We start from the raw sequence: 12,195 nt of genomic DNA, 5'->3' as shown, positions 1-12,195 counted from the left end.
GTTTGTCAGAGGGAATGCCGCTCCCGACTCACTATCTATGGGAGTTTGTCTTATATGCACCCCAAGGAGGACTTCTTCTGAAAAAGAATCATACAAACCAGTAGAGGTTACTGATTCTTTGAAGAAGGTCCTCCTTGGGGTACAGCCACCTGCTTCCCCACATTCTGTCTGATTACGTTCAGCATGAAAAGTTAGGTGCGAGGGCCCTGTAGGGGTGGTACAACTGTAGTAGGATGCCTATATGTACCCCACGGAGGACTTTCTTCAAAGAATCAGTAGCCTCCACAGGTTTGTACAAGTTTTTAGTAATACCCCATATGGTTGTTTGTCATATGGCTGACTTGAGTAGCTGTCATTGTGTATGTTATGTACTTGTAGGACCACAAGCACCTGTCAGTGGGCGGGGCAGTGATGTCAGTGGAGCAGCCTCAAGCAGGATCTCTGGACGCAAGAAAGATATGGCTGCTAATGAACCCAACGTGTGAGTCTATAATCTTTCACTTCTTCAAGGGAGGTTGAGTAGGACTTGGGTATTGTAGTGCTTCAAGACACAGGAAACCTGATAGGGCTTGTTTCAAGAAGGAGCCCAGTGTGTTATACCAGTCTTACAGTTACATTTGTGATGCTTGGCTCTGATTGTGCTACAAGCTCTGTAGAACCTTCTCACACTTACACTGCATCAGCAGAACAGAGAAAACACTCTTCATCTGATATATCAACTAAAATGTGCACATTTGTCATGTACAAGAGTCTCTTGAAGGTTTAATACAAAATGGTTGATCTTGGTCTATCAGGTAAATATAGCATAATTCTTTTTAAAATTTCTATGTCAAATTTATGTAAATTTCCTTTTTAGGAAGGATGACTTTCTTGCACTGTTCGAGTCCTCCCATCAGCCAAAGATCAAGAGGCCCAGCAGCACACCATCCAAGGCCAAGAAGCCGGGAGTCAGCTCTGTCAAGTCAGCATGGGAGCAGAAGGTGAGGATATTGGGCTGTCATGAAATCAGTGGCTGGACTATATACTTACGTATCAGATTCCTGTGTTACCAAGCCTATGTTCAGCATCACTGGTCAGCTACTTATTGTCACACCTGTATGACAGTACATAAACCCTTATTTTAATGTAGCTGTGTCCTAGAGTACAACCTGGGAGTCTGTGTTAATGCATATATGTACACCAAGGTAGACCACTGAAAAAATAATTAACTAAATCCGTTGCGGTTTCCAATTCTTTGAAGAGAGTCTTTCTTCCACCTCTTTGTTATTCTGGTCTCTGATGTTGATCGTCAACAGAAGGCATGCTGAGTTGAAGCAGGGGTACTCCTGACTATCTGCACATTCTCAGTAGGGAAGGTATCTCTTGGTGGTGGGGACTGTATAACAGATAAAAAACGAGTATTGTACGAAAACTTGTATTAAAACCCAAAGAAGACTATCATCAATGAATTGTAAACCCCTAGGGGTTTGGGTAATTTCTAAGTCAGAAGTAACCATTATTGCATCTTGATTCAAGGTTATAATGTATGTCATGTAATATCATGTCCACACTGCATCTCCTTCTCAAAGTGATAATCTTTCCAGCCCAGTAAGCCAACTGTCCAAAGTGGCCGCACAGCCTCTGCCCGGTCGGAAGCAGCAGACACAGACAGAACTGAGCCACACAATATATTCCAGCCTGACACTGCTGACAACAGTTCTGATGACTTGGATCAAATAGAGGACACCCTCTCACGCTCCCTCAATAGGCTGCAGAGTCTTCAAAACCAGTTGTCCGAAGCAAACAAGAACAATTCTTCCTCTACAGATGACCCAGAAGTCCTTAACAGTCATCGCTCCAATAGGTCCACCTCGAGGAAAAATATGAACAGTATTGTAAATAATATGACTGCACAAGGGCATTCTACAAAAACAAGACCCTCTTTGTCTTCAATGGAAAATTCTTATCAGAATATAAAACCGAAGGCTCCTGTGAATCAAGTTCGTAAATCTGCATCTAATCAAGTTGGGATGAATGTAGCTGAAGATTATATTCAAACCTTGAATACTGCTGCTTTAAAGATACAACGATGGTTTCGACGCCATCACAAACGGAAGATGGTGAGTGAGGCTGCTCTGAGGCGATTGTTTGACCAGAAGCGCCAGGAACATGTTGAACTGAGACAGCAGGAGCTTGCTTTGTCTACGGGGGAAGTGGAGGAGCAGCGTGCTGAAGAGAGAAAGAGACAGCGTGAGGAAAAGGCCAGACAAGCCAGGCAACAGGCCATTCAGGTACTCATGACCAGATATGAACACAGTAAGCCTTAAGGGGTCACATTTGAAGAATATGAAGCTGTAGTATCAATTTTGACAAAATAATTGTCTATCAACTAATCATACGGTTTTATGTTAACAATGATAATGATTATCTTGTAAAAATTATATCCTGGAGTCATGTCCTAATTCTTTTGGGGGTGTATGTGGCACCAAAATTTCATGCAATTTTCCCTCTTTTAGCTGACATGAGAAATTCAAGAATGAATCTTCATTCTTGCAAAGTGTTACTTGAATTAGCATTTTACTGTACATTCATTTCTTACTTTTTCAATTTCTTATGACCTTGATTTACACATTGGTGGCATGGATTACCAAATAATCTAAGGAGCTCCAATTCGCCATACAATTAGGTGTTTTGCTTGTGGGTTTTCATCACAGACTGCCCTGATTATACTTCCAGGTTTGTCAGCACCATATCCCTGACTGTGAGTTACGTCAAAGTGGTAAATTTTAGACTTGCATCCTTTCCGCCTTACTCCCACATCATTCTTACATACTTCAATACTGTCGAAAGCAGGATCATGCCATTTCACTCATTCTATTTCTGACATACAGGAGTTACAGAAGAAGAGATCTGAGAAGAGAGAGGAAGTAAAGAAGAAGGCAGAGGAAGAGGTTTCCTACCTCCAGGCAAGTGGCAAGATCACAAAGAGTCCCTCTAAGTCATCTTTAGCCAAGAAAAAGGGTGGTTCTAGCAATGGGTCCAAGAAGGGGTCTAGTCGAAGAGAGGATCAGGAAATTGCTGCTGAATCCACACCCAGAGATGTGGAGCAAAATGGCAGTGCGGCACCTGGCAATGTGGCTGACATGTTCCAGGTAAGGATGGGCAATGAATCATGGCCCCGTAAAACTGTTCGGAGTTGAAGATGCCCCTAGTCCTCATTTCATGTGCCAAGGTATTTTTGGATACGCTTTGTTGTTTAACACTGCACTCAGCAATATTCCAGCTATATGGCAGCGGTCTGTAAATAATCAAATCTCGATAGATAATCCCATGATCAACATCTTGAGCATTGATGTACACAACTGGGATACAATGACGTGTGTCAACCAAGTCAGCAGGCCTGACCACACCGTCCCTTTTGTCACCTCTTACTACAAGCATGGGTTGCTGAAGACCAATTCTAACCTGGATCTTTACAGGTAACTTTCTGAAATGAAGGATTTAATGTCTTTGGGAATTTGTGGGAGAGGAGTGGAACTGCTTTCAAATTAACTTGAAGAAACTCCTAATCCAACCTGCATCTGTTAGTCAATATACATACCTACATGTCCTCAGATGCCGTCATCCCATCGCCAGGAGGCAGAGGGTGCAGGTGCTGACCCCTCTCCCCGTCTGCCCAGCCCTAGTCAGGCTGCAACGAGGTCCACACTGAATGATCTGTTTGACACACTTAAGAAACTTGAGGAAGAGGAAAACTTTGTCACACCTAGAGCAGAGAAAAGGACATCATGGTGTAAGTAGATGTGTTTGATTGATTGCAAAACTTGAACAACAACACATTCATAGGCTAAATAGGATTTACATGTCAAGGTCAGGCTATTTTTGTCTCACGCGATGAACCTTGATCATGGTTTGCTGTTAAGTGGATAAGGAGAAAATCAGTATTCAGATATACATGTCAGTGTTCACATATATATGTCAATGTCTGCATATAATTGCCATTGTTGGGATACACATTTCATTGTTTAGATGTATTTGTCTGTGTTGAGAAACTGGTTTGGTATTGGGATGTTTGAAGAACTTGGTGGACAGTTGTTTAATTGGTTGAAACAGATAATTTTTCTTGCTGGAAATAGTTGTGTTAAAAAGTGACTCACTGAAAGGATTGTTTTAAGATTATGAACATGTCCAGCATTTATCATAACCACATTAACCATTGCTTTTTGGACAGTGACAGAATTGGAAAAGAGGAAAGAAAAGGAAGACTGCATTGAATCTAATCTGACTGCAGAGAACCTGGAGAAACTCAATTCAAAAGATGGCCTGAAACAAAGTGGCTTCCTTACTGATGGAAAGCTGAAGAGCATTATGACATTTTTGGATGAAGTGCAAGTCAGTGATCGTCTTAGTGAGATTGACACAGTAAGTCTTCCAGATGCATCTCACTTGAATATGTGACATTTGACATTGCCTGCTACTAATCTCAAAAGAAATTAACTTCCTTTTGAAGAGTACACTGTTTAGTCCTACTATGTCAGGTGGTTCTAGTTGGCCTTCTTGCTGTTAGAATGTATAAGTTAATGACAACATGTTTGTGAAAATTAAAAGGGAGGGCTACTTGAAGTTATTGCATGATAGGGACCTGCACTTGAATTAATTTGGTGATAAATTTATTTTATTTTATAATTTACAGTATGTGAAATCTCAGATTTTAAGAAGGGTGACGATAGAAAGACATAGCCTGTACTGTACTGTTCAATACTGTGTGGCAGGAGATCAACAAGATGAATGAGGAGCTGGAGAAACCAGCACTGTTGGTGCCGTCAGGGGAAGAGCTGGCCCAGCTGGAACAGGCACAAGCTGTGGCCAGTGAGGTGACTAGCACGGTCCTGTCACAGCGCCTTGAGCTGGATGAGAAACGAAGGACTGTTACTATGCTGCAGAAAGCTTTGGTATGTCACATATCTATAGACCTAGTTTTTCTTTCAGTTTTTCTTTTTTCATTAGATTTGCTACAATTGTAATTCAAGTTTATCCATATGTTCATTATGTATATGTTCCTTGAATTTGAAATTTGTTGGTGTTGACAACAGTGTTAGATACTACTGTTTGACTGGTGTTGACAACAGTATTAGATACTACTGATTGACTGGTGTTGACAACAGTATGAGATACCACCGTTTGACTGGTGTTGACAATAGTGTTAGTTACTACTGATAGACTGGTGTTGACAACAGTGTTAGATACTACTGTTTGACAGGTGTTGACAACAGTGTTAGATACTACTGTTTGACTGGTGTTGACAACAGTGTTAGATACTACTGATTGACTGGTGTTGACAATAGTGTTAGTTACTACTGATTGACTGGTGTTGACAATAGTGTTAGTTACTACTGTTTGACTGGTGTTGACAACAGTGTTAGATACTACTGATTGACTGGTGTTGATAACAGTGTTAGATACTACTGTTTGACTGGTGTTGACAATAGTGTTAGATACTACTGTTTGACTGGTGTTGACAATAGTGTTAGATACTACTGTTTGACAGGTGTTGACAACAGCGTTAGATACTACTGTTTGACTGGTGTTGACAACAGTATTAGATACTACTGATTGACTGGTGTTGACAACAGTGTTAGATACTACTGATTGACTGGTGTTGACAACAGTGTTAGATACTACTGTTTGACTGGTGTTGACAACAGTGTTAGATACTACTGATTGACTGGTGTTGATAACAGTGTTAGATACTACTGTTTGACTGGTGTTGACAATAGTGTTAGATACTACTGTTTGACTGGTGTTGACAATAGTGTTAGATACTACTGTTTGACAGGTGTTGACAACAGCGTTAGATACTACTGTTTGACTGGTGTTGACAACAGTATTAGATACTACTGATTGACTGGTGTTGACAACAGTGTTAGATACTACTGTTTGACTGGTGTTGACAATAGTGTTAGGTACTACTGATAGACTGGTGTTGACAACAGCGTTAGATACTACTGTTTGACTGGTGTTGACAACAGTGTTAGATACTACTGTTTGACTGGTGTTGACAACAGTGTTAGATACTACTGATTGACTGGTGTTGACAACAGTGTTAGATACTACTGATTGACTGGTGTTGACAACAGTGTTAGATACTACTGATTGACTGGTGTTGACTGGTGTTGACAACAGTGTTAGATACTACTGTTTGACTGGTGTTGACAACAGTATTAGATACTACTGTTTGACTGGTGTTGACAACAGTGTTAGATACTACTGTTTGACAGGTGTTGACAACAGTGTTAGATACTACTGTTTGACTGGTGTTGACAATAGTGTTAGATACTACTGTTTGACAGGTGTTGACAACAGCGTTAGATACTACTGATTGACTGGTGTTGACAATAGTATTAGATACTACTGACTGACCTGTGTTGACAACAGTGTTAGATACTACTGTTTGACTGGTGTTGACAATAGTGTTAGGTACTACTGATAGACTGGTGTTGACAACAGCGTTAGATACTACTGTTTGACTGGTGTTGACAACAGTGTTAGATACTACTGTTTGACTGGTGTTGACAACAGTATTAGATACTACTGATTGACTGGTGTTGACAACAGTGTTAGATACTACTGATTGACTGGTGTTGACAACAGTGTTAGATACTACTGATTGACTGGTGTTGACAACAGTGTTAGATACTACTGATTGACTGGTGTTGACAATAGTATTAGATACTACTGTTTGACTGGTGTTGACAACAGTGTTAGATACTACTGTTTGACTGGTGTTGACAACAGTGTTAGATACTACTGTTTGACAGGTGTTGACAACAGTGTTAGATACTACTGATAGACTGGTGTTGACAACAGTGTTAGATACTACTGATTGACTGGTGTTGACAATAGTATTAGATACTACTGACTGACCTGTGTTGACAGCATTGTTAGATACCACTGCCTGACAGTTGACAGCAGTGTTGCATAACACTGTCTGACTGGTGCTGACAACAGTGTTAAATAACATGGTCTGACTGATGTTCACAGAACCAGCAGAGGGAGCTGACAGTGCGGCATGCAAGGGAGACTGAGAAGGAGATGAAGAAGAGGCTGGACCTGCAGAAGGAAGAGTATGAGGAAACTGTCAAGAGACACCTTGGCTTCATTGATCAGGTACTGTTGCCATTGACATGTTGCTCTATGTATCCTAGTGTCTGGTTTACTACCTCTGAACAGTATGTGTTCTGTAGAAATGTTACGCTTATTCTTGTTGGTTACCCCATTACCCTGGTTTCTTGGTGAACCATAGCAAAACCCTGCCTTGTTTTCACACTGTCTATAGTCAGTTGCAATGCTATGACCTAGTTATTTTATTTTATTCCTGTTGATGGTGTCTATGTCTATATGTGTTCTGACACCCTTTGTAGGGACATGTAGGTTGTCTCTGTGTATAGGTGTTCTGACACCTTTGTTAGAACATATTGATGGTGTTTGTGTCTATAGGTGTTCTGACACCATTATTGGAACATGTTGATGGTGTCTGTGTCTATGGGTGTTGTGACACCTTTGTTGGAACATGTTGATGGTGTTTGTGTCTATAGGTGTTCTGACACCATTATTGGAACATGTTGATGGTGTCTGTGTCTATGGGTGTTGTGACACCTTTGTTGGAACATGTTGATGGTGTCTGTGTCTATAGGTGTTCTGACACCTTCTTGGATATGTTGATGTTCTGTGTCTATAGGTGTTCTGACACCATTATTGGATGGTGTGTTGATGGTGTCTGTGTGTGTATGGGTGTTCTGATGTTGATGGTGTTTGTGTATATGGGTGTTCTGAAACCATTGTTGGAACATGTTGATGGTGTCTGTGTCTATAGGTGTTCTGACACCTTTGTTGGAACATGTTGATGGTGTCTGTGTGTGTAGGTGTTCTGACACCTTTAGTGGAACATGTTGATGGTGTCTGTGTGTGTAGGTGTTCTGACACCTTTGGTGGAACATGTTGATGGTGTTTGTGTCTATAGATGTTCTGACAGCTTTGTTGGAACATGTAGGTTGTCTGTATGTATGTGTTCTGGCACAGTTGTTGGTTCATGTAGGTGTTTCTGTTTCTGTGTCTGTATGTGTTTTGGCAGTGTCACATTCTGTTTCAGCTGATCGATGACAAGAAGACACTCAGTGAGAGATGTGAACAAGTGGTGAAAGAACTGAAAGTCATTGACAAGAAATACCAGGATAAGATCAAGTCCATTGTTGACAGGTGGGCATGTTTATCCAGGGTGCCCCAAGAGTATTTTTTTTTAAACTAGTGGTGGCATAGATGAATGTCAAAATTTGCTACATTCATAAAATGTCCTTGCAAAGTGTCATGTTTCTGATTGTCTGTTTCTGATATGCTCTGCTGGTTGTTTGTTTTGCAAGGTAAATTTCCAGTACCATATCATGCAGGAATACTAGACACTCTCCATGCCGTATATAACAGAATGAACCAAATTCATTTAGTGAACATGAGTTAACTTATGGAAAACAACCTCTTGTTTATAGCTTTAAATGCAAAAAAATATGAATCCATGAAGATAATTGCTTCCTTAAGTTGTGCTATTTTGGGCACAGAGCCAAGACCATGAACTGTTACACGTCATTCTAATCTGTTTGTGTGTGTGCAGCCATGGCCACGAGCTGCAGAAGCTGAAGGACATCCATGCTGCAGCTGAGAAGCTGAGGAGAGAAAAGTGGATTGAGGAGAAGACCAAGAAGATCAAAAGTGGATTGAGGAGAAGACCAAGAAGATCAAGGTAGAACTAGATTTACATCTCTGTTAAGGGTTGTGGGGTGAGTGAGAGATTTTGTCAATATTCCAGCATTATCATAACATAGGACACTTGAAATTTGTTGAAGACACCTGTGATGGGTCACTGTGAGTATATGTTGAGAGTGACTAACCAGAATTTTATGTGTATTCTAGGAGATGACAGTTAAGGGCTTGGAGCCAGAGATCCAACGTCTCATCGCCAAACACAAAGCGGAAATAAAGAAGATAAAACAACTACAGGAGAGTGACATACTTGAGACAGACGAGCGGGCTTCGCATCGCTATGTGAAGATGATTGAGGAAGTGCGCGAACAGCTGGAGCAGGAGAAGGAAGCAGCTTGCAACAGGGAGAGACAGATGGCCAAGGAGAGGTACACTCAGTCTATTTTGTCCTTCTATTATTTAGCTTGACTTATTCTCTTTATGGGTTCATGCAGACTATGTTCTGCTTTGAAACTTGCTGTGAAGAGGGATAATGTTATCTGTAGGAATTGATGCAATGTGTTGGCACCTTGGAGATATGTAGGCATCTATTTAATGTGTAGGCACCTATGTGATGTGTAGTTTGTATTTAATGTGCATGCATATGAAGTGTAGGCATTGTCTGTATGCATCTGTGTAAAGTGCCAGTATCTATCTGATGTAAGCATCTAAGTCATCTGTAGGCAACAAAGGGGTGAATGTACCGATGTGATTCGTAGGCATCTTTGTAATGTGGAGTTACCTATTTAAGGTGTAGACATCTATGTAATATATAGGCATCTATGTTATGACTAGGCATCTGTGTAATATGTAGGCATCTGTGTAATGTATAGGCATCTGTGTAGTGTGTAGGCATCTGTGTAATGTGTAGGAATCTGTGTAATGTGTAGGCAACTGTGTAATGTGTAGGCATTTGTGTAATGTGCAGGCATCAGTGTAATGTGTAGTAGGCATCTGAGTGTAATGTGTAGGCATGTGTGTAATGTGTAGGCATCTGTGTAATGTGTAGGCATCTCTGTGTAGGTATGAGAAGCAGTTACAACAGGAGGAGGAGTCCTACCAGCAGCAGCGGCGACGTCTCCATGCTGAGGTACAGGAAGAGAAGGAAAGGCTGTCCCAGCAGGCCGCCCGGCAACGCACTGAGCTGGACAAACTGCAGAGACAGCTGGAGGATAGCCACTCGATGGCACTTGATGCCATGAAGTCTGATTTTGAGAAGGCTCGAGAAGAACAAGACAGGCGACATGCTGTAAGTAACATGATTGTCATAGCTGCCAATTTCTGTATTGAAGTTCACTTCAGGGCTTTCATTACTAGCAAGACTTTCCAACTATCTATAGCAGTACAAGGTAATGGGTAAATAAGTTTTATATATAAAGCAACATGAAGTCTGTGTATAGCAAACATAAGCAAGATGAAGTCAGGGGTTATGTGTATAGCAAATGTAAGCAAGATGAAGTCTGGGGTTATGTGTATAGCAAATGTAAGCAAGATGAAGTCTGGGGTTATGTGTATAGCAAATGTAAGCAAGATGAAGTCTGGGGCTATGTGTATAGCAAATGTATAAACGTCTGTCACCATTTTATGATGCTGTTTCAACTCAGTCGCACTGTTGTACTTCAACCTTATCTGTTGTTCAAACCACATCCATCCATATGTATTCCACTCAAGAAGTAAAAGAGCACCAGATCTTGTCACTAGACTATCGTTAATGTGTCATGGCTGGTGGGTATTCAACAAACAGCCTTCTGATGTAACACGTTTTAAGTGGTATATGTATAACCCCATACTTCAGCTTGATGGGAAAACATCACCCAGTGTAATGGCACCCTGCTCTGTAATGGTGAAAGAATTGATTGCTGTGAAAGTTGTGTTAAATTATTTATACACTAATTACAAATAGCTCTTAAACTTATTTATGTAACATATCTATTCCTTTTGCTACATATATCATGTAGATGGTATCATGTTACTACCTGTCAGTGATCTTACAGAATACCATATACATATCCTTCTCACTGCTTGGCAAAGCTCATGGACAGTTTATGAAATAATGTTCCAATGTCCTTCACTGTGGAACAGTCTTCCCATAGCCTTCAAAACAGCAAAATCTCTTGACTTATTCAAATCTTCATTGAAGACCCATCTTTTCAGGAAATATTACGAATGACTTGTACAATTGCTGCAGTTTTTTAGCTTTACACACGGGGCGCCACGAGCATACACTAGTGTGTGGAAACGGCGTCATACAAGTGGACATTATTATTATTATTATTATTATTATTATTATTATTATTATATAGGTCCCCAGCAGCCGTTGCTTGTTGTAAGAGGTGACTAAACGGATGGCCTTGGTGGCATGGTTAGTGACATGTCATCATATCCCAAATGCATTGAACAATGCTCATAATGTCAAACAGTAGATCATCTGATCCAGATTATTTACCCCAATTGCGCAGATCGATGCTCCTGCTGTTGATCACTGGATTGTCTGGTCCAGACTCGATTATTTACAGACCGCCACCATATAGCTGGAATATTGCCGAGTGCAGCGTAAAACTAAACTCACTCATGATTATTTACAGACCACCACCATACAGCATATTGCTGTGTGTCATTAAACAACGTTTAAATTGCTCTGCTTGTCAAATGATATTTGCATCACAGGTCTTCATTCCCCTATGGCCAGGCTTATGGTTATTCCTGAAGCAAGTGACCACCAAGTAGGACCAAGTATATCATCGTACACCATGAATGATTCTGCTGCTCCCAGCCACATTGTTGTAGCTACAGTGTTACTGAACTCCATACAAATACAGTGATTTTAGTGTTGGTAAATGTCCTTGATTTCTGCAGATCGAGGTCCGTGAACTGAACGAACGTTTGCGTGTTGAGAAAGAAGCATGGGAGGAGAACTACATGAAGAAACAGGAGACATGGCTAGCACAGAAGGAGCGAGAACTGAAGTCCCATGTACGTCGAGACCGAGACAAGGAGATAGAGATGGTTATACAGCGGCTGGAAGAGGACGCCACTCGGTCCAGGGAGGAATGTGAGCGAGCTGCAGAAAACAGGATCAAGTAAGTGACTGCAACTTTTTATCATGGGGAAGACATATTATTTTTTCTTATCCTGACTCATGATCTTTTGCTTATCTCCCTTTGCTTTTCGAATGGTAGTGGAACACTTGATTCTTTTTCATAGAGATCGTCCTTGGGGTACATACAGTCAGACCTCGTTAATACGAACACTTTGGTTTTTTAAAGAAAACGTTCGGATAGTGAAACGTTCGTACTGCTGAAACCACAGTATATGCACCGAGTTACTTCCCCTTGATATCTTTCCTTACTATCGAGACTCTGAGGTCATAGATGAAGCCTATGTTTATGAAGGAAATTATAACGTCCAGATAAACCACGAAAGAAG

At 40.9% G+C, this 12,195-nt stretch overlaps 1 protein-coding gene across 1 annotated transcript in view; it reads left to right on the top strand.

Moving 5' to 3' along the window:
* Window positions 1-12,195, top strand: part of LOC124262119 (centrosomal protein of 131 kDa-like) — a 49,445-nt gene that overhangs the window by 20,753 nt on the left and 16,497 nt on the right. The window contains 13 exon segments of the mRNA XM_046696568.1: window positions 379-481; window positions 857-980; window positions 1,584-2,270; window positions 2,871-3,131; window positions 3,595-3,772; window positions 4,211-4,401; window positions 4,752-4,931; window positions 7,021-7,146; window positions 8,129-8,235; window positions 8,642-8,736; window positions 8,939-9,158; window positions 9,793-10,018; window positions 11,626-11,849. Coding sequence (XP_046552524.1) covers window positions 379-481; window positions 857-980; window positions 1,584-2,270; window positions 2,871-3,131; window positions 3,595-3,772; window positions 4,211-4,401; window positions 4,752-4,931; window positions 7,021-7,146; window positions 8,129-8,235; window positions 8,642-8,736; window positions 8,939-9,158; window positions 9,793-10,018; window positions 11,626-11,849 — 2,722 coding nt within the window.

This window comes from Haliotis rubra, unplaced genomic scaffold (genome assembly GCF_003918875.1).
Source record: "Haliotis rubra isolate DU_JTF1 unplaced genomic scaffold, ASM391887v1 Scf821, whole genome shotgun sequence".
NCBI lineage: Eukaryota > Metazoa > Mollusca > Gastropoda > Lepetellida > Haliotidae > Haliotis > Haliotis rubra.
The sequence above is the reverse complement of the archived record's forward strand: the minus strand, read 5'-3'. Positions and strand labels throughout refer to the sequence as shown.